The sequence below is a fragment of the Podarcis filfolensis genome (genome assembly GCF_964270895.1).
Source record: "Podarcis filfolensis genome assembly, chromosome: 16".
Taxonomy (NCBI): domain Eukaryota; kingdom Metazoa; phylum Chordata; class Lepidosauria; order Squamata; family Lacertidae; genus Podarcis; species Podarcis filfolensis.
Window position 1 is genome coordinate 18,068,130 of NC_139620.1, and position 27,643 is coordinate 18,095,772.

Here is a 27,643-nt window from a genome sequence, read left to right on the forward strand (position 1 = left end):
TGTCAGAGGCAAAGGTAAAGAGGGGTGTGTTGAGCATATGATAGAAAGACTATATAATGAAGGTGCCAGGCAGGGAGAGAATTCCATAGCTCAGGGTCCAGCACAAAGAATGCCCCATCCTGGGCCACACCACACCCCCAAATGTTTGAAGGAAATGGAAGTACAGATAAGGTCACCTCTGCTGATCTTCACATCCAAGGGAGTCTGTAGGGAATAATCTCTTACGTTTTGTTGCTTATGTCCGTTCCAAATAAATAAATAAATAAATAAATAAATAAATAAATAAATAAATAAATAAATAATCTTATGCTTTTGCTGCAGTTTTCTCTTCCCTTTCCATTTATTTGCAACTGCCTTATTTGCCATTTCTGCTAATTATTGCCCTTTTGTATACCACGTCTCTCTCTCCCTTCCTGTTCAGAGCGTTTATTGGAGGATGACCTGAAGATTGTCTGTGACCCAAAAGATTATCGTGGTGGGAATGGAACTCTGCAGCTGAACTGCTCTGCAGGCAGCTGGGAAGATGATGCCACGTTCCGCTGGGCCCCAGCCAACATGAGTGAATCCACCGGGAGATCTCTTGTCACCAGGCACAATTTAGAAGGCAATGATTTGAACTTCACTTGCAAAGTAGAGAACCCTGTTAGCAAAGCATCCAAGACAGTGTCTGTCCAGACAATTTGCCGTGGTAAGATTTTCTCTCCATTTTTCTCTTGGCAGAATTATGCCTCTATCTAAGCTAGTCTTGCAATCCTATTTGTTGATGACATGCTGATCCAGACTTGTGCTTGTCCTTTGCCCAGAATGTAGGGATCAGAGCTGTTTTCCACTTCTCCCATGCAGTCTAGGCACGCGTCCAGTTTTGCCCTTACCCAGCTGCTATCCCCTGGAAACCCTACTCTTTAGCAATAAATTGGAGCAAATGTTAATCTGGAGAAAATCTGATCGGTGGTTGCTATAATTCATTAATAAAGATCAAGTTTCCTCAGAGAAAGCAGCAGGGCAAGGGCAAGTCTGATGGGGGCAAAGACTCAGAAAATGTAGCAAAACCTCCCAACTGGTTTTGCGGAATTAGAAATGTTGAGATGTACCAACAAGAAATTTGCAGTGGTAAACTTTTTATCTATTTAAAAGAAACCTAGATAGACAGCTCTCCATTCTTTTTCTATGTAGAGTCATGCCTAGTTTTACAAACCTGTTTGAAGGTGACCCAGCTGGGAGGACTGAGGACACAGGGAAGGTAGCAAAACCTCCATTGTGAAACATTTAAGCCTTGAAGGGATTTGGCTGTTTTAGCTTATAAACAGAAACCCCACAGCAACAATAATTCTGCAACTGGTATGCAACATGACAATGACATACAACAAATGTATTGCAGTGCTAACATTTGCATAATTCATTTAGCTTTTTCTAATCATGGATGGGGCAATGGTTCCCCCACTGATCACAAGTAATCTTAACTAGTCTCCTTAGATTTCACCATGCCTTTGCCCACACATATAATATTAAGGACTAGCAACTTGCTTTTTTAAAATAATAATGAAAGGAATAAATGATCAGAATCTCCATATGGGAAATCTGGAGTTATTTCATTTCTAGAATCACAGAATACGATTTGGTTCAATTCCTGTTGGTGCAGGACACTGGTGCACTGTGACAAAGCTGTAATAGGTACTGATCCAGCCTCTGTTTCAAAGCCTCTAACAAATGGGAGTCCACTGCTCATGGGGATACCAAATTTCCCACAAAGCTTCACTCCCCCTGCCAAAGGTAAAGATGGAGGATAAAGCTTTTCTCACTAAGCACAGATTAGGGAGTAATATGTCCTCACTACAAGAAGACCTAGCAAATTGACAGCCAATATACCAGAATAAAGAGAACGGAACACTCAAGAGCACTACAGGAAAATAAGTGTGCGGTGTAGCTTGCGAGTGAGTGGGATTCAGCTGCATCAGGGCAACAAGGGGGCAGATCAGCGCCCCCACCACTTCCACCTGTTGGGTTGTCTTGGGGCCTAGCCAGGGTTCGATAAAGCAGAAACAGGCTCATCTAAGACTCAAGTAGCTCAGCTAAACCAAGCAAGGCGATTACGCTGAAAACGGAAGGAAGTGTGGGTGTTTTACAGTCACGCTCACACAAATTTGTGTGTGTATGTGTCATGCATGCAAGAGCGAGCGAGCGAGCGAGCGAGGAACTCACTAGCTGTCTACTCCCTGTGAGCGGATATTATATCTGTGCTACCTGCAATGGAGGGTGGGGGGTTTACACATGATTCATGCATACCCCTTTATAAAGGCCCCTTCCCACAAACAGAAGCTTGGCTGTGACTGCTCTACTCGACAGGCTAGTGAATACGATTAGGGGGCTTATTTTCTTAAGTAACAGAAGAGCTGCGAACGCTGCGACCCTCCACCTGCAAATGGAAATAATGCAGCCAATACAACACAGGATGTTCACCTAAGATGGGCCCTTTCAGGCCTGGGGGCCAGGTGCAGACACAAGCCTCTCTACCAAGCCCTTAGGAACCTCCCCACACAAAACCAGCCACACACCCCTTCTTCCTCAGGCCACATCCTTCGCTAGCCCTGCTTTGCATTGTCCTCGAGGGACTGAAACGTGCCCTTCAATGGTGCTTCTTGGGCCACATTCACACCATGCCACTTTAGACAGTTATGGCTTCCCCCCAAAGCATTCTGGGAGCTTTTGTTTGTGAAGGGTGCTGAGGGTTGTTAGGAGGCCCCAATTCCTCTCCCAGAGCTACAATTCCCACAGTTCCCCGTGAAGAGGGATTGGCACTTAAACCACCACACAAAAGCGTAGCTCTGCGAGAGGAATAAGGGCCTTCCCTGCAGCTCTCAGTGCCCTCAACGAAATGCAGCTCCCAGAATGCTTTAGGGGAAGCCATGGCTATTGTGTGCTTTATATGTATGATGTGAATGTGGCCTTGCTTGCCTAGATGAAGGACAGGGAAGGAGTATGTGAATCTGTGTAGATGCTTACTCATGTGTAGACCCCATATTTGCAAGCTACACAACAACTCTGGGTCTGTAGAAACCTGCTACATCAACGCTCTTAAGCCTGCATTTTTTTGGCACCAATGTTTTCAAGGTCTGAGGGCTGCCTCTACAGTTTGACAACTCCCTGCTCTTCACACTGATTCCAGGAGGTCCTGCCTGGTTCATCCTCTGAGGACCCTGAGACCGGGTTAGGTCTAGGCTTTAGGCTGAGTAGTAGTCAGAAACAAAAAAACCCCAACATTTTATGGCTTTTACTGCAGTGGGGAGGTCAGGCATTCTCTAAGGCCCTAGCAGAAATCCCAAGAGCTCAAATTGCTGATCAGCATATCCTAACTAAGCAACACAGACACTTCAATGGAACAGTAACGTTCCTTCCAAAGGCAGTTTTCCGGTGCAAGGTGCACAGAACTCTCTTTCCAAATCTTTGCCAATTTGCCTGATCTCTTTTTCCAATCTGCTCTCTCGCACTCGCTCCCTGTCCCATCGGCTCATGCAGAGCACCAAGAGACGACACCTGGGATGTTGCCCCCCCGGCAGACTGGTGAGCTCCACTCCCTGTTCTTTGTTGTTTGTGCCCCTTCACTTAAATCTTCGAAAAATCTTGTGCTGCCCTCTGTCTCAAGGGGGTCAGTCCCCAGAGCGGGAAAGAGGGTACAAATATCCCCAAGTGAGCCAATTCAGCCACATGTTGTTAGATACAGGACAGGGGCCAGGAGTTAGAATCTCTAGCCAATGTAACTTGTGGTCATGGATAAATGCCTTCCTCAAGATGACATTTACATGGAATCTTTTGTGTCATGCCAGGTGGCATACTGTAATTTGATGGGATAAACTGTAATGAACAATATAGTTAGCTTTTCTGTGCCTTTATGCATAGCCATTGTGTTGGAGTGCTTTGTGTGTGCATGTCCGTTGTTCGTTATTTTAGGTGTGGGGATGGGGGGGATACAGTTAAATGCTTGTACAAGAAACAGAAAACTGCATCCGAGAATATTATCTTTCTTTTTTTTTATATTGATATTTTATTAAATTTTACAAGAAAAAAGGGAAAAACCATACAAAAAAGAACAATACATATTAAAACACCAACAAATACCAACAATTAAAAAAAGAAGGTATTAAAACCTTTAACAAAAAAGAAAAGCCGAGGAAAAAAAAAGGGGAAAAAAAGAGAGAAGAAAAAAAAGAAGAAAAGATCTCTTTTCAAATTCTTATCATTCATTACCTTATTTTCCTGACTTCCACCCGCCTCCCTTTCTTGTATTCCACTTTAAAATTGGTCAGCAAATTCATTCTTATTAGTTTTTCCTTAAATAATTTCCCTCACATATTATACTTTCCCAATCCTTATTTACTAGAACCCCTTCATTTCATTTCAATGTCATCAGCATTCAAAAATTTTACAGTGTTTTTGTAGATAGATTTTAAACTTCATCCAGTCCTCCTCCACCCGCTCTTCTCCTTGATCTCGTATTCTGCTGGTCATTTCTGCCATTTCCATGTAGTCCATTACTTGCATCTGCCATTCGAGAGAATATTATCTTTCAAATGCAGCCAACTGGTCTGCCTTAATATGCTCAGGAAACAGCAGGCACAGGAGATGTGTTGACATCTCTGGTAAAGCTTAGAGCTCAGGCCCTGTGCTATACTATGAAGCTAATTCTGGCATCGCCCAAACAGCTGGGCCACATGTTTTCCGGGGAGGGGGGTGCAGAGAAGAGTCATATGAGAAGAGGTTAAAGATAAGCTAGCCTGCAGGTTTCCCAAACCTGGTGCCCCCAAACAGAGCAGCAGCAGCAGGTCACAGTCCTCCAGCAGGATATTAGCAAAGCAAATATCTTTGCATAAGGGGTGTGTGGGCACCAAAGATAAGATACTTCTCCCTCCCCCCACCTCACATGCTCTGCTGAGGAGGGCTGAACCCTGGAGAAAGACAGGGCTTCAAGGGAAGTTCCATGTAGAGTACAATATCTGATATGATCCATTATTAGTTAATTTGCCCCATTATACAGCGACCTGAGATAAATTTTTTAAATGCTTGTTGAAAAATGGAAGCAGGAATGCCCCAGAGAAATGGTTCAATTTCATCTGAGTGAGACTGCGTTTTGTAGTAAAAGTGGAGCCAAACCAAATTAGAACAAGGATGTTAGATTTATAGCTGTGAATTGTTTCAGAGACTCTGGGTTTAATCTGAAGTTGGATTAGCTGATCTCCTTTCTCTCTCTCTCGCTTACATCACTGGTATTTGTTATACTACCATTAAAGGTAAAGGGACCCCTGACCATTAGGGCCAGTTGTGACCGACTCTGGGGTTGCGGCGCTCATCTCGCTTTATTGGCCGAGGGAGCCAGCATGACTAAGCTACTTCTGGCAAACCAGAGCAGCACACGGAAATGCCATTTACCTTCCCGCTGGAGTGGTACCTATTTATCTACTTGCACTTTGACGTGCTTTCGAACTGCTAGGTTGGCAGGAGCAGGGACCGAGCAACAGGAGCTCACCCTGTCGCGGGGATTTGAACGCCAACCTTCTGATCGGCAAGTCCTAGGCTCTGTGGTTTAACCCACAGCGCCACCCACGTCCCTATACTACCATTATGTCTGTATAAATGTATTGACTGCATTATAGTAATCTCCCCGTTAGGTTAACAGTGAATGGGCTACTGTGACCAGCCTATCCCAGTCCAGTAACCTCTGTAGCTGGAAATAGGGACCCTGTGCCAATGAGGCTACTTATGACTTTACTGGCAAAGCGATATCCTGGAGCCCCTCCCAAACCCCCCCGAAATGCCTGGTCCTTCAGGGGGCGTGCAGTCCCATCCAAAGCAGGTATGGGGAATCACCCACATACCAGTGTAGCTCCATTTACAGAATGAAAGATTACACAGCAAGAGGCTAGGGTTTTTTAAATTATTTAATGCTAGTTGTTTAAAAGTCCCAAGGAGATTTAAAATATATTAAGTGATATATTAAGGTTGTTGCAAACCACTAACACTCTCACTTGTACTGTTAAGTATGAACTACACTGCAGGGGTGCATAACAGATTCTAGGATTTCTCCATTTGTTTCTATGGGGAGCGCTCACTTCCATCCCTGGGGATGCAGTTAGAAATAACTTAGTAGCATGAACCAAGAAATGGCCTATCCAGACAATGAGATGATTCATTCTGTCCTTTCTAGTATCTATGTGTCTCGTTCCTTCCCGTCTTTTTCCACTTGTTCTCCATTTCATTCCCCCTCCCACCCTGTTGCCATTTCCCCCCCCCCAGTCCAATTAGTCAACATTCTTTGCCATTGACTTCTCATTGGTTCCACCTGTTGCTTGTTGCTCACTCTGAGCCCCTCTGATTCTCACTGTGAACCCAGCAAGATGGTGGCCTCCATGGAGATTGGTTAGCTCTGTGCCCACCCTCTGTCCCTTGTTGCATCCCCCCACCCTCCCAAATTGTAATTCTTCTTCATCTCTGTGACTTATACCACATGGGTTCTCTATACCACCACTACTACCAGGAAGAGGGTGTCCATTGGCCAAGCAAGACAAGAGCCTTCTCCTAACCTAGTTAAAAAGGAGGGAGCATTAACTCTTACCTGCCACCACCAAATTACCCCCCTTCAATCTCCAGTTTCCCCTGAGACTCTATTATGCTACATTAAATGCTGTTCCTCACACCCCAGTCTTCAGGCAGGGGTTCCTGTGCTTACCCAGGGTTTGGTTTCCTTGGAATGAAGGTCAGTGGAAACCATGGTGTCTTTGGGATATATGATTTTATTTACACATATATGCAACTTCAGCATAGGATGTAAGGACTCACAGCATCAACACCCCCAAAAGATCTTGCTTTCCCATTAGGATTTCAGCGAAGCCCCAAAGCAGAACTTTGGGTCCCGCACAGAACAGACATGCCTGTGTCTCCAGCTTCCAGCATCAGCCAACCATTCTCTCTCACTCTTGCATACACAGCCTCCATTGGCCTGCTGTTTTCCATCCTTAGGATGACATGGCATCTGACCCAATCATCTCTATGGCACCCTCTTCGATCATGTCAATGGCAGTACTTAATTCACCAGGCAAAGCTATTCCATTAACAAAGGAAGTAGCCAGACCAATTCACCAGGTTTTGCCTTATAGATTTTAATCTGACAATCATGGGATCACAGGTTTGGAAGGGACTTGTGGATCTTGTTCAGACTGACTCTCCCCAACCTATAACAATAGGATAGCACATTTAACATCATGTGCAGTGTTGCCCTAGCAGAATCTGTTGCATGCCCCCAAACCATTTGCAGTGGTACCTCGGGTTACATACGCTTCAGGTTACATACGCTTCAGGTTACAGACTCCGCTAACCCAGAAATAGTGCTTCAGGTTAAAAACTTTGCTTCAGGATGAGAACAGAAATCGTGCTCCGGCGGCGCGGCAGCAGCGGGAGGTCCCATTAGCTAAAGTGGTGCTTCAGGTTAAGAACAGTTTCAGGTTAAGTACGGACCTCCGGAACAAATTAAGTACTTAACCTGAGGTACCACTGTACCTTCTTTGAGCCTATTCCTTACCCTGCATGCCTAGAGAAAGATGATCCATGGACCTTCTTCCTCTGTGTGCTTGCAAGGTTAGCAGGCGATGTCATTGGGCATTCCATACCACCAGAAAGCCTGCTACAAATGCGAGAAGTGGTATCTTTAGGATATATGGTTCTATTTACACATCTATACAACCTGAGCATAGGCAAGAGTGGCTTACAGCATCTTGCTTCCTCATTAGGGCATAGTTGTCAACTTTTCCCTTTTCTTGCGAGGAATCCTATTCAGAATAAGAGAATTTCCTTTTTAAAAAAGGGAAATGTTGACAGCTATGCATTAGGGTTTCAGGGGACCCCAAAGTCCAACACAGAGCAAGACATGTCTCTGGATACCAGCATCAGCCAACCCACACACCCACACACACAACTCTCCCAAACACAGCCCCCTTACCCTATTGTTCTCCATCCTAGGATGATCTGGCATTCAGGTACAGTGGGGGAAAGCCCACCCATTTGTCTCTATGGCAACGGAGCTCACTTTTTAAAGATGCAAAGGAACTGGCCTGACAGGTTTCAGCAAAGTTCCACCTATAGATTCTAGCCTCCCATACACATGATCACAGGTTTGTAAGGGACCCAGAGTATTATTCCATAACAAGACAAGAATGTGTATACTGGGCCAAATTGTGTACAAAAATACATCTAGTAGGACTGATGTGCCCTAAAATGCGCACAAATGCTTATGCACTGCACTTTTTAAAATTATTGCTATGGGGCAAAACAAAAGATTGGAAAAAGAAGAAATTGAGAGAAACCATAATCAACAGATTCAGCTGTACCTGGGCAGGGTTCACCTGCCAAGCTTTTGTGTGTCATGAAGCATTTAAAAGCGAAGGCGATTTCTCCCTTCACAATGGATGTTGTTTTCTTGTTCCACAGCTATGTTATTTTATGTATTAAATGTCATTATGTGTACTCTATAGTACAAGAATACTTAAAAAAATTTTTTAAAGACTTCCAATAAAAAAAATGTTGGCACCTTTGCAAAATGGCACCTTATGCCCAAGGGTGGGCCCTTTGTAGACTGGGGGTGTTGGTCTATAATCCAAAGGTGCTGTCAAAGGTTTGAGATGTCACAGCAGATTTTTTAGAAGAAGTTTTCCTTCTTTGTATGGCAGTTATTTACTTTTATTCAGTGCTTTTTTCTGGGGGGATGCAGGGGTGCGCATACTCCTAAACATTTTGTGAATCTAAGTTTGGCCTCATTGAGGGGCAGTATTTCAATATGAGTAGGAAAATGAGAGTACCCTAAACATTTTTTTAAGAAAAAAAGCACTGCTTGTCCTCCATCTAATTTCATCAGCCACATTCCTTTGTCAGCCTAAATCAGAGGTGGTGGGGGTGTTCTTTTATTTTTTTAAAAGCATACGCTAAAGATCAGATATTACAGTGAATGAGTTGCTGACATAAGAATAGGTTTATTCAGAAAAAAAGTTAAGCAATTTAAGTAGGCTTAGCAAAGCCCTTGTGACTTAGCTTCTGCAATGTTTTCACAATTCTATCATTACTACTGGAATTACTAAATTATATTGTTGTTTGTTTGTTTGTTTGTTTGTTTGTTTGTTTGTTTGTTTGTTTGTTTAAGAAGACAAACCTACTGGCAGCACCTCTACGGTCATAGGGTCTATCTTTGCAGTGGTAGTTGTAATCACCATCACCTGCGCTGGACTTTTTGTGTGTTGGAAGAAGAAAAGAGGTAAGGGGTTTCACACAACTATCTGAACCGCTTTAAAATTCCCTGTTGAAAAAGTGAACGAATCTAAACTAAGAGAATCAGAGAATTGTAAAGCTGGTCATCTAGCCCTCACAGAGATACAGTTCTCTGGGAAGAAGGATTGATTGTTAAACCACTCGGAGACGTAGCCCTGAGAGAGGCCACTCTTGATCACGGCCCAGAGCAGTTGACACCCATCAGCCATCCATTGGGCTAATCTCTTTTTTATATATGTAATATTTTTTATTAGTTTTACATAGAAATTAAGAAGCATAACAATTCAAAAAGAAAAAAGAAACAAAAAGAAAAAGTTCTCTCGAACCTGCAGACCTCCTCCCTCCCTCCCTCCCTCCCTGGGTTCCATTTCTAAATTTTATTCCTGCATCTATTAAATATCCATAGCATCCAAAATTCTTGTTACTTTACAAGTGTCATTGTAATTCCTGCCAATGATTTCAACTGTTTGCAGTGGTCTCTCAAATATGTTAAAAAGTTATTCCAGTCTTTCACAAATATTTGGTTTCTGATCTTTCCCATCAATCTTGCCATTTTGGCATATCCCACCAGGTTGGTCTGCCACTCAGTACTTTTTCTTCTTTCCATCTCTGGGCTAAGAGCATCCTTGCTGCTGTTGTTACATATATAAACAATCTTTTCTTTTGGTAGTTCCACACCTATGATTCCTAACAGAAAAGCTTCTGGTTTTTTTTAACAAAGGTTATCTTAAACATTCCCCCCCCATTCATTATATATCATTTCCTAGAAAGCTTTTACCACCCCTCATGATAAAAGTACCTTCCTTCCTTTTACATTTCCAGCACACATTTGAACTGGTTCTATACATCTCAATACACCTGCTGACCCCATTGAGCCATATGCAGTCTGACTAGGGGAATCAGCGAAGTCCCTGCGATTGGCACGATCAGTGCTTGGATTTGTGGGTGGCACAGCCCCAGGGGGGACGGGGAAGGTCTCCCTCTCCTTTCCTGCCTAAGTGTGAAAGTGCTGTCCCTGCTAGGGTTGCCAGCTCTTTTTACCAGACCTTGCTCCTCTCCCCGTTGCATCTCCTTGCTCTGCAGATAGTGAACAGCTTTACTGGCTGATATCTGTGTCCAACATACAATAGCAGACCAAGCAGGATTTTCTTTCCTCCTGGTCAATTGGCAACACTTATCAACAAAGGGATAGTTGTACAAAGCTCAGTGCTTCTGGCACCAGTGGCTATTCCACAGGCTCCTGCATGAAAAACAGCCCTGCAGCAAATCGCTGAAGGGAGGGAAACCACCTCCCACCCCCAGGAGATCAGCATTAAGACATCTGCGCCTGCTTTTGTTCCGCTCACTTCCCCTTTTTCACTTCGTTTTTTCTTCCTTTTCAAAGGTTCCCACAGGAAACAGCTGGATTCTGCACATCAGTCAGGTAAAACAGCCGCCCCTTCTTGCTTTGACAGTGCCCATCCAACCCCTATAGGAAAAGTGGGCAATTCCTCTTCTCATGATCCTAGAATCTGTAGTCATCCCATGTAAAGTAGATTTGCAGAAGATTCAGGACAGGCAGACAAAGGATAGTACTTTGCCGCAAAATGCCTAATTGATTCATGTCCTTCACTGGGCTAGTGGCTACTAGGAGGGGATTAAGCAAATTCCTGGAGGCAGCCTGTCTCTGAATCCCCGTTGCTGAGGGTCGGAAGTAGGCAGAGGGCTGTCGCACCCATGGCTTGCTCACGGGCTTCCCATAATGTGCATCTGGTTGGCCACTGTGAGAACATGATGTTGTATTAGACGGGCCTTTGGGCTGATCCAGCAGCCAGCTTCTTAGGTTCCTAGAATAATTGTGGAGGAGTGGTGCAGCAGGTTTTTGCAACTGGTCTCTGCACACTTCAGCCAGTCCGTTTAAACTTGCTCTCCTTTCTATCAAGTGGGACAGTTTCAAAGCACGCTTTTTAGCTTTGAGCAGCGAACAATTAATAGATGTGATGATCAGCGAAGTAGACTTTCAATCCCAGGTTGAAATATGTCTCCTAATTACTTGGCAGGTGGAGCTACAGATCCCTGAGTGAGGCGAGGGGCCCTCTGCACACACACGCACCCCTCCAGCCTTTTCCCAGAGCCGGCTACGAGTTTCTGCACACTGTTTGAAACAGGATGTCCCCATCACCCCGCTGCCACCTTCCCTGTCTGACTCGGTGCTCCCTTGCTCCCTCACATCACGCACCCCCTTCTCCTTTTGCCGTCCCACTGGCAGGAGCTGAGTGCGACTCGCTTGGGCTCCTGTTAAACCTGCCACAGTCACAGTGTTGAACTAGTGCTAGGGAAACCCAGGTTCAAATCACCCCTCTGCTCACATTGCGCCGTTCGGTATCTTTTGACTAACCTACCTCACAGGGTTGTTGTGAGGAGAAGATTGAATTTTTTTTTTATTGTTAATGGCAACAACCATGATAATATGCAACAGCTGGTGCTCTGCTTCTTCCTTCCCTCCCTCCCTGCCCCAGTAACTATGCTTTCACTGGGTTTCTGAGGGAATCACCCACTTCCTCCTCAAAGTGGAGTGTGACACTCGTCTCTGTTGTGGGTCCTGGCTGGTGTGTGACTACACTGTCCGCTGACCACCAGCCCTCCTTATTCAGGCTGCAGCATTTTGCCAATTAACTGGTTAGATTAACCAGTTTAAAAAGTCTACGGGTCAGCTTCAAAAGTGCCCTAAATTAATTGGATATCTGATAATTTTGAACCAACGCTGTACAACAACACCTTAGAATTGGCATCCCCTCATACCTTCCCTCTCTCCCTGCACATATGGGAAGGCCTCTGCTAAGGTGGTGACACTTTTGAGACCCGTGTGTGTGTGCATCCTCTAATGGCAAGGGCTTTCCCTGCTTTTAGTAGTGTTCTATTTATGTGCAGATTTAATGAAACATCATTTGATTAATCAACTAACTACTATTCTGGAAGTGATTGCTCTTTGTTTTTCTTGACAATAAGCAACTAACATGATTAATCAACTAAAGAGTCCTTTAATCAGATGACAGCTCTGTTCCCTAATTTGCCCAGTTAGGCCCCATCCGAGAGGGTCTTATACCATCCTTGGGCCAGGATCACCATTCAGTACACACACAAACACAAGCTCCCCCCCCCTTTTTAAATTAATTTTCCAAATTTTTAAACAAACAAACAAAAAAACAAACAAAAAAACAAAAATCATGACTGAACTCGGTCCAATCTTAGTATCATTGTTAAATGACTTCCTCAAATTCCCTTGACTGAATTTCATTATATATCATTGTAACGGTTTCATTATATATCATTGTAACGGTTTCATTATATATCATTGTAACGGTTTTCCAAGATAATATCTCATAAAATTTACTTAATCCTCTTAACATCTTTATCTCTTTTCATCTTAACTTTAACATGTTGTTATGTAACTTCACATATTTAAATCCTTAGCCTAGCTGTTATTTTGCAAGTGTTTCTATTTAATTTATCTTAGCATATTTAGATAAATTTCAAACACAAACGCAAGCTCTTATACATTAGCTGAAGGCTCTTTGCCTCTCATTAGAACTGACAAGGGAAAACTGGAAACTGACAGAATTTCACGCTTGGCAACTGACTCCCTCTTGTCTTTTGCCATCAACTGGATAGCTCAGTTGGCTAGAGCATGGTGCTGATAATGACAAGGTTGCGGGTTCAGTCCCCGTTCTCCAATGTTCTTCTTAGTTGTTTTTGGTCATTCCTGGGATGGCTCAGTTGGTAGAGCATGAGACTCTTAATTTCAGGGTTGTGAGTTTGAACCCCACATTGAGCAAAGGATTCCTGCAATGCAGGAGGTTGGACCGTTAGGGGTGGCCCAAATGGCCCCTTCCAACTCTACAATTCAGTTCATATGTTGAGAGTGTACAGTGGGGAGAATCCATACTTGCATTCCTCTCACACAGTGACTCCTGAGTATGTGTGCTTCAGGGCTCTGGGATGTGAAGGAGAGGAAAGAAAGAGAAAAAAATTACCTACGTACTTAATTTCTAGAGAAATGTTTGGGTATTTTTTTACCTGGAAAGGTGATATGTCATGAGTGCTTATGTGTTTTAAAATGTTTTTTTTACATCTTATTAGTGTTTTTTAAATGATTTAAATAGGTTTTTATTTTATTGTCAATTGTATTGTTTTGCTACTTCGTGGTTTGCCATCCTGTGCAGTAGAAATTATAATAATGATGATGATGATGATGAATGAAGAAGTGCTCTGCTTAGAAAGGACTAATACTAAAAGTAAAGTACAAGTAAAAGAAGTCTTTTTAAACCAAACGCCGTGCAAGCAAGGTGGGTGATATCCAACTAAGTTCTACTTAGAGTAGGCCCATAAAAATTAATGGGCATGAGTAACTTAGGTCCCTTAATTTTAACACTGAGTATGGCTAACATTGGATGCAACCCACATGACTTGCTATTTGTGATGCTACAGGTGTTGTCCAGTAGGTGCCTGCGAGAGTTCCTCCATTGCCTTAAAATGAGACCTGGAACAATTTTGCCCTCCTCTTGGTAAAATACATGTAGAGATGAAAATACAGTGTCTGCCTTCCAGGAACAGAATCCAAGTATGGGTGAATGTGGCCAATGAAGGCAGATGCTCTCAAGGAAACGGGGGGGGGGGGGGGGGGAGAGAGAGAGAGAAGTAGAAAGTGTGAATACAGAGCAAAGGCAGAAATTAAAACAAATGGCAATACAAAACGCTTGATTAACAAAAGTGAACATTAATTTGGAATGTACAGAAACTTCAGTAAGAAGAAAAGACTAGGCACTCAAATCTATAGTAAAAGTGAACAATCTTTCCAGTGATGTAAATAATGCAGTTTTATGAAGAATGTGAATTTTATAGAGGGAAAACCCAGAGAAAGTCCATTGCTGCTGGGCTTTTTGACTGAAAGCTGTGAATTTTCTACAGTATAAACCCCCTAAAACTACTATTCTGGAAATGATTGCTCTTTTCTCTTGTTTTTCTTGACAATAAGCAACAGATTGGTGCAGACGTGTTTGTAGGTTCTAGAACAAAATACCTTTTCTCTCTCTACCACAAATTTAAAGTTGGTTTAAATGACTTTGGATTCATTCAAAGGACCCTGGGACCTGTAGTTAGATTTGCTGAGGCCTTTTTATGAAAGGTGCCTGACCATTCAATGAAGCTACCGTTCCCAGGATTCCTTGGTTTATGTCCATAACAGTGATGGAGGATTTTAAACTGGTTTACATCTGCAACATAAACAATCTCCTATGGAGGATTTTGCATTTATGTTCCTTCCCTGTTTTGTGATTGTGTGTGTGTGAAATAAAAATATATATGATTAAACTGCAAAGCTTATTGATTGGCTCTTTCTGCTTACATTTAACATTTTTGCAATTTTTCTTTTTTGCAAAAACTAATCTGCTTCTTGATGTTTCTCCTGTGCTCCTCTTTCCTAGCATTTAACAGCATTTTAAAAACTAAATCTTAAGATACATTTTCTAATGGATTATCAACACATTAATCAATAGCCAGTGCCTCAGCTGACAACTCCAAATTCACTGATGAGAGTCCTCCAGAAACACAGAGAAAATAAAAGAAAATGACTTTCTCTTGGGCAGATCTATCCTCTTTCATTTGCAAGACCAAACAACAAAGGTGGCCAGAAAGAGAGACCTATCTCCCTAGAGACTAGACAATTACTGTAGTAATTAGAATTTGTGAGCTCCTTGGAAGGGCTATAAGAAGAATCATAATTAAAGCATATCTGAATGGGGTGGAGGCCCATTCAGTTAACATACATGATTTCTCTTTGCAGAATCCAAAGAGTGCCACACTGTTTATTCTCAAATTGAAAACATTCCCCAGGTAAGTTCCATTGAGCCAACTGAGCCACGGAGGGATTTTCCACTCAAGTGGTATGTACACGTTAAGGGGTTAAAATGTAGCAAGGCTGTTTTTCCTGTCAGCATTTCCATTTGATTTTGCAAATCCTGGTACACAGCATCACGGTTTGATGCGTTTCCACTTGGCCCACTGTCTGTCCATGTTTCACCTCAACAAATCCCCTAGTGATCATCTTCCTGTGTCTGCATCCAAGAGCACCTTGGGATTTACTCCCAAGTAAGAGAGGACACGGGTGGCGCTGTGGGTTAAACTACAGAGCCTAGGACTTGCTGATCAGAAGGTTGGCGGTTCGAATCCCTGCAATGGGGTGAGCTCCCATTGCTCGGTCCCTGCTCCTGCCAACCTAGCAGTTCGAAAGCCCGTCAAAGTGCAAATAAATAAATAGGTACCACTCCGGCGGGAAGGTAAACGGTGTTTCCGTGCGCTGCTCTGGTTCGCCAGAAGCGGCTTAGTCATGCTGGCCACATGACCCGGAAGCTGTACGCTGGCTCCCTCGGCCAATAAAGCAAGATGAGCACCGCAACCTCAGAGTCGGCCACGACTGGACCTAATGGTCAGCGGTCCCTTTACCTTTACTTTTTAAGAGAGGACAAGTCTATGTGAACACATTACAGAGCTGCAGCTTAAACTCTTTCTTCGCCCCTCTTCTGACTGGCGCACACACACTGCCTGGTTTTAAAAGAGGATTGCACAAATTTGTGGAAGAGGAAGCTATTGATGTCTACTAGCCACAATGGCTATGCTCTCCCTCCACCATCAGAGGTGAGCCACTGGCCAGATGCTCACTTGGTCCAGCATCCTGTTCTCACGGTGGCCAAACAGATGACTGCAGGAAACCCACAAGCAGGAGTTGAGCACAAGAGCAATTTCCCCTCCTGTGGCTTGCTAGCAGCTGGTTTCCAGAAGCATTGCTGCCTCTGAACATGGAGGTGGAGCACAGCCATTGTGGGAGGGTTGCTCATGAGTTCCACTGTACCTGCCTGGAGATCCCAGCTTTGCTTCTTCTCAAAGTGAGTGAAAGGAGACAGATCGACACCCCCCTCCCCAAATTCTTGTTTGTAGAGACTGATGAGCAGAGATTAGCATGTCTTCCCCCTCCCCGTTGTTTCAGTCCTACCTACCAGTGAGTAAGCCCCATCGAATTCCATGGGGCTTTCTTCTGAGCAGACACAGGTAGGATTGCAGTAGGCAGGCAGTGGGTGGGTGGGTTGTGTGGGGTGCTCCTCCATGACACAACCACCCCTGACGCCAGAAATGTAGGACCACCATCCCCAGGAAACAGTTCCAACTTTATACTCCTGGGATCCACCACTCAAACACTTTTGAAACGAGAGCAAAACTGGCTTTAGAACTTCTTCAAAGCATAGCATTTCAGAATTAAACCAGCAGATTGTTGGTAACTTCATGTGTACCTGGTTCAAAAGAATGGGTGTGAATGCACTGAAGGGTAATGCATTCTGATGATCAGAGCACATTGTTTTGAACTGGATCAGGTGCACCCTCGGTTCACTGAGCTCAGTCTTGTAGACACCAGCCTTTCCCAAACGGTGTCTTCCAAATGTCCTAATAGGAGCAGTTGAGAGTTGTGGTCCGAAACATCTGGAAGGTATCAGGTCAGTGAAGGCCAATCATTGCCTGGCAGCATCTCTCCAAGGTCTCAGTGCCCACGTCATGGTCCTGCCCATTACTGTTGATCCTGTAGACCAGGGACGTCCAACTCCCAATAGACTGTGATCTACTCACAGTATAAAAAAACTGGCAGTGATCTACCCATCGTTGGACCAAAGAAGTTGGAAGTTGTTGAGCTTTTTTTAGGAAGCCAAAGTTGCAGAGGAGGGGGAGGAGATCGCTGAGGGGCCAGAGATCTACCAGGATCCACTGGAAATCTACCTGTTGGACATGTGCCACCATCCCCCCCAACCCTCTCCTACAGTGAACATGATGAGTAGTAAATGATAACTACAATGGAATTCAAAATGGGGGCAAGGTTTCAAAAGCAAATAAGCCCTGAGCACAACTCAGTAGTAGTTGATCATGCTTAAAATACCAGCGACATGTTCACACCTTTTTGCTGGGTTAGTCTCTTGAGGACTGAAGACCTGTGAGGAGGTGCTTCAGTGCTTCCGAAAGATCTCAGGCATGGACTTCGAAACACTCATTCTCTCACATTTGCTTTCATCAATACCATATTCTTGAAAAAAGTCAGTGGAAACTGTGGGTGGAGCCAGTCTCTCAAGGTATTTTTACTTTCCTAAGGGGTGGGTAGGGGAAGTGTTAGTTTCTATTTCACAAGTATTTTATCAAAAAATTAAAACCACCTTCTTAAAAGCTCAGAAACGTGTGACGTGTATCTGATTTTACTTTGCTCCACAAATGAGGATTTTAATCATCGCATCCACTTTGCAAAAAAAAAGACCAAAAAAAAAAAAGACCACATAGCTTGAGAATTTCCATTCACACCATATTTTAGTCACCAAAATTCAATAAACATCTGCATGGCCTTTTAAAAAAAATTATAAGTGACTTTTGGCTTCATTTCTGGCCACATCCATGGCTTATATCCCAGAATTCCTTGCATGCTCCTCCCGGATCACAGAGGCCAAACAGGCAATGATTACATACTTCTTTGGGCTGCTCTATCCACTTCTTTAGTGGACTGGAGGGGGAAAAGTCTGAAATACAACAGTTAATACGGATAGTTTAGGGATAATTTACCCCCTTGGTGGTAAAGCCATCATAACAATGTCCTGCTTATCCCTCTTGTCACCTTTATTATTATTATTATTCTTAATTAAATTTATTCCAACCCACAATATCACAGGCACCAGTAAACGTTGCGGCTTTCTCTTCCACTCACAGAATTCCCCATCGGAAACCCAACAGCGGAGAGGACCAAAGGCGAAAAAGGATGTGCCCCAGACCATCTACACCACAGTGCACCTCCCCAAACAGGTAGGAAGCTGCTACCATCCATCTACATTAGAAGAATGGAGCTTCAGACCTGAAAATATTGGTACAGAAAACAGGAAGTTTGGAAATTCATTTTAAAATAAGAAACTAGTTGTAGTTGACGTACAAGTACAATGTGTCCCAAATGGAACTGACTCCAGTTCATGGTTGTCCCGTTACAAAATGAATGGGTTTGGTTCATGTCCAGTTCACAGTTCAATTCACGGTTTGTTCAAATGTTCCTCAGCAATTTCTTTTCAGCTTTCAGAATGTTATGAGCATCTGCGGTGAAGTGTAAAATACGCTTAAGACTGAGGAAACATCAAAACGCCTACACAGTGGAATGTGAAGCGTTACTTTTATTCCCCCCAGCTGTAACATTCTTTGAGCTTAAAGGTCGAAAGAATATAAAGAGTAATTTTTTTAAGAAAAAAGTAAGAAAATGAACGGTTTCTAGTTCATCTTCAAGTACAAAGTTCTACCTCAAAATGGACTTAGTTCATGTTCTAGCTGGTGGGAACTGCTTTTAGTTCAAAGCTTTTTGAATTAATTGGGTAAATTGGTCAGGCCACCCTTGTAGTCCTGTCTCCCGTTCTGGCAAGCTGGAACGTGTGCCAAGGAGGGCGACCAAGATTATCAAGGGTCTGGAAACCAAGCCATATGAGGAACGGTTGAGGGAGTTGGGTATGTTTAGCCTGGAAAAGAGCAGACTCAGAGGACATGTGATGGTCATCCTCAAATATCTGTCACAAGACAGATGGTGCAAGCTTGTTTTCTGCTGCTCCAGAGGGGAGGACCTGAACCGATGGATTCAAATTACAAGAAAGGGAATTTTGACTAAACCTACGGAATAACTTTCTGACATTAAAAGCCGTTTGACAGTGGAACTTTGTAAGGTGGTGGACCTTCATTAGAGGTTGTTAAGAAGAAGAAGAAGAGTTTGGATTTGATATCCCGCTTTATCACTACCCGAAGGAGTCTCAAAGCGGCTAACATTCTCCTTTCCCTTCCTGCCCCACAACAAACACTCTGTGAGGTGAGTGGGGCTGAGAGACTTCAGAGAAGTGTGACTGGCCCAAGGTCACCCAGCAGCTGCATGTGGAGGAACCGGGAATTGAACCCAGTTTACCAGATTACGAGTCCACCGCTCTTAACCACAAGAAGAGGTTGGATGGCCATCTGTCATGGATTCTTTAGCTGAGATTCCTGCTTGGCAGGTGGTTGGGCAAGATCTGCAGGGTTCCTTCCAACTCCACAAATCTATGATTCTATTATTCATTCCAAGCACTGCAGAAAACTGAGGAATTGTGTCCTGATTACAGGACTGGACTTCGCTTCATCTCTGTTATGATTTCAGATTAGATGATTCAGAGCACAGAGATAGGGACTCAGGAAGCTGCCTTATATCAGATCAGACCATTGGTCTATTTAACTCAGTACTGTCTACAATTAGTGGCAATGATTCTCCAGGGTCTGAGGCAGAGGATATTCCCAATGCTACCAGTGATGTCAAGAATTGTACGTGAGACCTTCTGAGTGCACAGACCAGCAAGCATTCTACAAATGAGCCAAGGGCCTTTCCCAAAGATGCACAAGGTACAGGAAGCACAAGGGCCTCTTTCTTCCTGTCCTACATGAAAAACCCACTGCAAAAATTGTCTTGCCCCTGAAAAGTTCCCCTGAAAGCTGCATACTTTCTGCAAATGGCATAGAATTTCTTGGCATTAGAAATGTGGTCTAATAACAATACAGACCATTTTATTAGTAATTAGCAATGGGACTTTTTAGTTTAGACAAAGAGCAAGTAAGAGGTGGCATGATAGAAATTCACATGGCCTGGAGAAAGCGGATAGGGAAAGCATTTCCCCCCTCTCTCATAATGCTAGAACTCGCAGACATCCACTGAAGGTTGGAAGATTCAGGACAGACAAAAGGAAGTACTTTTATTTTTTTTAATTTATTTAGAATTTTATTTATTTATTAAAGTTCTTATGTTACATCAGTAAACATTATCATATTATATCACAAGGCTTATTATACTATAATTTTCAACATGTATACAAAGTTTATATACTAAGAAAGGAAAAAAAGAAAAAGAAAAAACAAGGACAAAGAACTTTTCCAAAATCATATATGTACCAACACTTTGGACTTCCTGTCTATCCCGTTGTATACTCCTTTTTTTACAAATGAATGTACTCTTATTATTGTATATTTCTTTACATTTTATCCAATACATTCCTATATCAATATGTACCCTTGGTCTTATTTCTCAACTCAGTCTCTCTCCAACGCCAATCGAATGCTAGCATAGATAGTGAACCTTGACTGTATTGTTGAATACAGTATATATCTTATGTCTAGCCCACTTTTCCATAATTTTTTGTTTTGAAAGGAAGCACTTTTAAATGCAGCACAGAAACCGTGGAACTCCCTCCAGCAGGAGCCAGTGATGCCGCCAACTTGGGTGGATTAAAAAGAGGATTAGACCAATTCATGGAGGACTAGGTTATCAAGAGCTACTTGCCATGATGGCTCTGCTCTGCCTCCAAAGTCAGAGGCAGTTACACTTCTGACTATCAGTTGCTGGAAAACACAGGAGGGGAGAGAGTTTTCGTGCTTAGGTCCTACTTGCTGGTTTTCTGCAGGCATCTGGTTGGCCAGTGTGAGAATAAATTGCTAGACTAGATGATCCAGCGGGGTTGTCTTATGTTCTTACCGTCAGCTTGGTTTAACAGCTTATTAAAAACAACTACCAAAACTACATAAAAATCTTCTCCTAAACTCTTCCAAACAATTTTTTTTACCATCTTGAGATCAGGAATCAGCGTGTGTGTTTAAAGTGAGGGGGAAGCTGAATCCCTTCTTCTTCCTTGTCATTCTATAAGGCGGGCTGAGGATAGCCAATGTGGTGTTCTCCAGATGCTGTGGACTACAACTCCCATAATCCCTGGTGACTGGCCATGCTGGCTGGGGCTGATGGGACTTGTGGCCCACCATGTCTGGAAGACACCATGTTGGTTAGCCCCTCTCTAAGATAATACTAAGTACTTTGAAGCTGTCCATCTCTTTGCACAACCACCCTAGGGCACAGTTCTTCAGCCTTAAGTCCCCAGATGTTATTGGACTACAACTCCTATTATCCCCAGCCTGCTTAGTCGATGGTCAGGGGTGATGGGAGTTGTGGTCCAACAACATCTGTTATCTCAAGGTTAAAGACAACTGCCCTAGGAAACCTGATCCCTCTTTGGCAGGATACAGATTTGAGATTCATGGCAATCAATAGTTGGGCTTTCTCCAGTGATGTTCCAGCTCCACAAGGCCTGTTTGACCACCACCACCCTGTAAATTTCTTCTTCTCTTTCCCAGAATCCTTTGCAAACAGACGACGAGAAGATGCGGAGAACCAGAGAAAAGAGTGAGAAAACAATTTACTCAGAGATCACCAAGCCTCAAGAGGCACGTGGATTTTTAAACATCTATTCCTTAGCAAGTGGAGATGGGTTGTAGCATGGAAAGGGGAGTGGGGAAGCTGGATCCACTGCAAAGCCACATGTTACTCAAGGCTGGTGGCATAGAAAGTTGCAAGATCTGTGGTTGCGTTAAAGGTGGGGGTGGGAAGATGTGAGTGGAATCTCCAGGTGTGTGGGGGGGGGGAGTCACACCACAACACAGCACAGAATGTGGTCTTAGCTGCTAAATTTATTTTCCTAACAGCCTCAGCTTTCATTTTCTTTTTTAATGGAAATGAGCTCCTTGGCTTCCCACGCTTACAAAGGGGGAAGTCTGAAAAATGCCTCTCCATGGTTGGGAGATGACTCCCCCCCCCAAGATTCCCCATAGTCTATGCAAGTGCATTTCACAGCCACTTTGCCCCTCCTTGTGACTAGCAAGCTGCAATAAGTTCTGCAAAGTGGTAAAAAGGAACTTTCACAATGCAAGAGAAGCCACACGTATATTCTCAACTTACCCCATCGACACAGGTTGCATCATTTTCAATCTGCTGCTTTCTTTTTTAATGCAACCTAGGTTTGTAACTAGGGACGCGGGTAGCGCTGTGGTCTAAACCACTGAGCCTCTTGGGCTTGCTGATCAGAAGGTCAGCGGTTCGAATCCCTGTGATGGGTTGAGCTCCCGTTGCTCAGTCCCAGCTCCTGCCAACCTTGCAGTTCGAAAGCATGCCAAAAAGTGCAAGTAGATAAATAGGTACCGCTCCAGCAGGAAGGTAAACGGCGTTTCCATGGGCTGCTCTGGTTTCAGTGTTCCATTGTGCCAGAAGCAGCTTAGTCATTCTGGCCACATGACCCGGAAAAACTGTCTGCGGACAAACGCCGGCTCCCTCGGCCTGTAAAGTGAGATGAGCACCACAACCCCAGAGTTGTCTGTGACTGGACTTAACTGTCAGGGGACCTTTACCTTTACCTTTAGGTTTGTAACTATCCCAGTATTAAACTCTTGACCTTCGCAGACACACATCCTTCTCCTTCTGAATCTGTGAGGCTCAGCTCACCACCTATGGCAGACTTCCCCAACCTGGCGCCCTTTAGACATTTTGGACCACAACTCCCATAAGCCTGAGCTAGGACAGCCATATGTTGCTGGCACTGATAGGACCATGGCTGGGGCTGATGGGAGTTGTTGGCCAACACCTGCAGGGCATCAGATTGGACAAAGATCTGTGTTGTGTCCACTCTTGGTTCACACACGCTCCTCTCCCTCCTCATTTAATCCCCCTAACAACACTGTGAGGTAGGTTAGGCTAAGAGGAAGTGACTGGCCCAAGGTCAAGTGGGGCTTTGAACCCTGGTCTCCCAGGTCCTAGTCCAACACTCTCACCACTAGGCTGCTGGGGATGGGCAGCAGCTTAGGATAGCTACTCATGCTGTGCTTTTGGCAATTTCGGAGACACCACTATGGGGAAGAGCCTGCTGGACTAGGCAGACACACCTTGGCTTTTCCGGGCAACAGGGCTCAGCTGGTATTCTGATGTGCATTGCTGAATTGGTGCTCATTCTGCAAACAGGCAGCAGTATCTTCCAGAATAGGCAGCAACTTCCTGAACAGCGCTGTTCCTGTGGACATGTGTTTGTTTTCTCTTGCAGTGCGAGGACCAGGACTCCAAGACAGTCTATGAGACAGTGAACAACCCGAGACCTCCTGAAACCACAGAGTACGACAAAATTCTCTAGCAAACCACTGGACCAAGGACCAAGGGGACAAAGCAGTAGCAGAGACTGGACCACCAGAGTGAAATAAAAAATTTAAGGTCTTATATACAGTGGTACCTCGGGTTAAGGAGGAAGGCAAAACTAGAAGGAGTTGGCTCCACCTATCATTGGCTGTTGAGCTTCCTGCCTTCCGCATCCCACTGGGTACCACCCATCACAGCAAACCAGGGCAGCACCGCCACCAGCAGCATCTCGGAGAAACTCGCTCTTCCAAAGCAGAGCAGAAGGAAAAAATGCACCATGTCAATCACCTGTCTTCACAATTACGTCAGGCGGCCTGCTTTTGCCCACATGGTTTGAAATCAAAGCACTGTGTTTTGCAAACCCCCGGCAATCAGTTAATTGTTGAGGTTTGCAAAATGCCTCACACCACCCAGTGCAATGTCTCATTCCATTCTAAAGCAGTCCAAGTTGGTGGCCAGCCTTACCTCTTGTGGGAACAAGTACAGTGGTACCTCGGGTTAAGTACTTAATTCCTTCCGTAGGTCCGTTCTTAACCTGAAACTGTTCTTAACCTGAAGCACCACTTTAGCTAATGGGGCCTCCTGCCGCCGCCACACCGCCGGAGCACAATTTCTGTTCTCAACCTGAAGCAAAGTTCTTAACCCGAGGTACTGTTTCTGGGTTAGTGGAGTCTGTAACCTGAAGCGTCCGTAACCTGAGGTACCACTGTAGTTACTTATCTCCTTGGCTCTGAGGTGGCATAGCTCCCTACTCTGCAACATTTCTCCGATGAAAATAGGGATGTCCTAAGGAAAAGCAGGACGCTCCGGGATCAAATCAGAAACTGGGATGGCTTCCGTAAATCCAGGATTGTCCCTGGAAAATACATGTGAATGTATGGTGTCGCTGGCCCATGCTGTGCTCTGCCTGCTTTTACCCCTCACGCTGGGAGCACCCATGACTCTGTGATCAATTACATCCATGTCTCTGTGTGCTGAAGACCCCATGTTCAACCCCTGCCATTTCCAGCTAACAGGATATTGGGGAGTAGAACTGGCTGAGTCCTTGGTGAAACACAGCCACCTCTGGTCAGAGAAGACGCTCTGCATGGTTGCCAGTTAGGTCCGTTCCTTCCGTAGGTCCGTTCTTAACCTGAAACTGTTCTTAACCTGAAGCACCACTTTAGCTAATGGGGCCTCCTGCTGCCGCCACACTGCCGGAGCACAATTTCTGTTCTCAACCTGAAGCAAAGTTCTTAACCCGAAGTACTATTTCCGGGTCAGCGGAGTCTGTAACCTGAAGCATATGTAACCTGAAGCGTATGTAACCCGAGGTACCACTGTACCATCATTTGGCTATATGCTCTGTGAATTTCTTTCTTTCTTTCTTTCCTGAACCTTCCAATATTCAACTTCATTGAATGCCCTGCCGGTTCTCATCTTAAGAGAGAAAACTTATCCCTGCCCACTTTTGCTGGTTTAGAATTTGTCTCTTAAACCCACCCAAGTTGGTGGCCGTCACAGTGTCTCTGTCCACCCATCTGTTGCTTTCCACCCAGTCATATCTGCTGCCTATTTGGGACCCTTATTTGCAATAGAAAATATGCACTGGAAGTCAAAATACATGAATATTTGGAGTCAAAATTGAGCAGAAACGTGGACCCGTCATCTGCAGCAGCCCAGGACGGCAGGGCTGTCTGCTTCCAAGAGAATTGTAGAGATCTTTTATGGAGGCCCCTGCTTCAAGTGCCTCCACCTTTGGAGAGAAGATGGATTATCTTCATGAGAAAGGACCCCTCTTCTGCAATGGCATCCACAGAACTCACTCACTTGTCTCCCCTTCCAGATTAATTGGCATTTGATTGATTTTCTTGTAGGTATGTGCATTTTTGTTTGGCACTTTAGGGTAATTTTGAATGTTGTGTGCATGTACATTACCTTGTTAAATGACTGTCTGTAATGCTTTGATTTCTAAGGACTTTGAGATCTTCAACAATGAAAAAACAGAATGCCCGATTTTAAATAAATAACTATTCCCCCTTTCTCCCTGTCCATTTTTCTTCAGCTGTTCAGTCTACCCTTCCCTGGTTCAGTCATCTCTGCCTTCTCAGTCCCTTCGCTCTCTGCTCACATTCCATGCCTACCAATCAAATGTCAAGGGACAGATTGGGAAGAAATTTTATTCTGTTTGCTTCTAAAGGCAACCTTGCATAATTCACACTTTTCAAGAACCAAGCAACAGTCATCTTTCAAAATCTGCACTTCTTTAAGTTTTGCAGTGCAGTTCTCCAGTAATATGTTCAAAAAATTGTATATGCCAGGGTAAAGTGTTCATAAAAATGGAAATGTTAAAGTGAAAATAACATACAGTAATGCATTATAGAAAAAAAGTATATTAACAGAACTTTGCACTGAAATGTTGGTGGATTTTCAAAAAACCATAAACTGATGTGAAAATGTGAAGAGCTTAACTTAAAACTGGAAAAATGAGAAATGGAGGGGGGACTGAAATCAACAGACTTGCCCAGCTCAGCAATGATGGTCCAGTTCTCCCCTGATGTTCCTTTTGGATACAGAGCAGGCTCCGAAAGATGCTGGTCAGGTGTATTTGCATGTTTTTTTGTCTTGCCAGAGACCAGTTAAGGACTCACCCACATTTTGATCGTAAAAGGTAAAGGACCCCTGGATGGTTAAGTCCAGTCAAAGATGACTATAGGATGCGGCACAAATCTTGCTTCAGGCCAAGGGAGCTGGCATTTGTCCACAGACAGCTTTCCAGGTCATGTGGCCAGCATGACTAAACCGCTTCTGGACACCGTGACGGAAACCAGAGCGCACGGAAACGCTGTTTACTTTCCTGCCGCAGCGGTACCTATTTATCTACTTGTACTGGTGTGATTTTGGACTGGTGTGATTTTGAACTGCTACATTGGTGGTAATAATAATAATAATAATAATAATAATAATAATAATAATAATATACCCCGCCCATCTGGCTGGGTTTCCCCAGCCACTCTGGGCAGCTCCCAACAAATTAAAAACAGAATAAAACATAAAACATTAAAAACTTCCATAAACAGGGCTGCCTTCAGATGGTAGAAGCTGGGGCAGAGTGATGGCCCCATAACTTTTCTCATTTCCTCGCAGCTCTGTGCCTTGTGAAAATCCTGTCTTATCCACTGAATTGGATCTTATCAGATGTACAGAAAATCTGAAGAGATTTTGTTTAACTGAGCTTCAATTCAGTGGGTAAGATCAAATCTTCAACTGGGTTCTGAACCAGGCAGGCAGGCAGGCAGGCAGGCAGGGGTGCAAGGCAAGGCAAGGCAAAAGGGAACTTCTGCACAGACCAATCACTTCTTCTGGTGCATCAACAATTAATTGCACATTAATTATTCAAAAGCCAGTTAAAACTATTTAGTTTAATTAATAAAATAAGATTTATGAACTTATCTAATGCTGCCAACTTTTCAAAGTTTGATATTTACACCGACTTTGACACTTAGCACCTCCAAGGGGGCTGTACCTTGCTGCTTCTTTTTTGCAGACCCCACCAAATCCAAGCATTAAAATTGGTGTGGAGCTTGCCAGCAGTGCTTTCAACCCTGACCCTGTTCTGTGCTAGGGCAAAAAACAAAAGGTAAACAAAACTGATCTCCGTTGAGGCAGCTGAAGCCAGAATTCACTTTACATGCCGCCATGTGTACAGTATCTCTTCCTCCTCCTCTTCTTGTTTCTCTTTCTCTTCCTCTTCCTCCAAGCAGCCTCCACCAATGAGAGACGGACAACTTCACCCTTTCCCTCCACCTGATCACATATCCAACATACAACATAAAGACAACATTTCATAGAATCTCCTGGACTTCCCTCCTCCCCTTTGTGGGTCCTATTGTTAATCATTTCCTTTTGCATCTCTTTTTTTTTTAAGAATAATTTTTTATTAACCGACCAATCACATCAAATCAAACCAAATTACATAAATTCCAAATTACACAGCCGAATTTTAAATTTTTGTTGGGGGTACCCATATTTCAAGTTCTGAAGGGGATCCAATCAACTTCTTGCTTCTTACTGCTGTTTTAATGTCCACAAATCTAACCTTATGATGTTCACAGTACTATCCAGTCCTTTCTTCTTCTTGTTTTTCCACATCTCTTGTTGTTATTTTCATATATTTTTCCTTTCTCTTTGTGACCTCTGATAATCTCCATAAGCTGGTTAGACAGTTTGTAATCCTGCGTGGATATTATTATTTTTTTTATCCAGTAGCCATATCCAGACGTTTTCCATGTAACATCACTTCCATACATC

At 43.8% G+C, this 27,643-nt stretch overlaps 1 protein-coding gene across 2 annotated transcripts in view; it reads left to right on the forward strand.

Moving 5' to 3' along the window:
- LOC310751211 (SLAM family member 5-like) overlaps positions 1–25,374 on the forward strand; it is a 31,217-nt gene extending 5,843 nt beyond the window's left edge. Inside the window, exons 3-11 of one of the 2 annotated variants that reach the window (XM_083590408.1) lie at positions 422–688; positions 3,514–3,558; positions 9,179–9,289; positions 10,688–10,726; positions 15,125–15,174; positions 18,073–18,165; positions 21,532–21,621; positions 23,265–24,039; positions 24,652–25,374. In XM_083590408.1, the coding sequence (XP_083446534.1) occupies positions 422–688; positions 3,514–3,558; positions 9,179–9,289; positions 10,688–10,726; positions 15,125–15,174; positions 18,073–18,165; positions 21,532–21,621; positions 23,265–23,351 (782 nt within the window). In that variant the 3' untranslated portion in view covers positions 23,352–24,039; positions 24,652–25,374. The remainder of the gene's footprint in view (positions 1–421; positions 689–3,513; positions 3,559–9,178; positions 9,290–10,687; positions 10,727–15,124; positions 15,175–18,072; positions 18,166–21,531; positions 21,622–23,264; positions 24,040–24,651) is intronic. The other variant, XM_083590409.1, reaches the window with a different exon arrangement.
- The last annotated feature ends 2,269 nt before the right edge of the window (positions 25,375–27,643 follow it).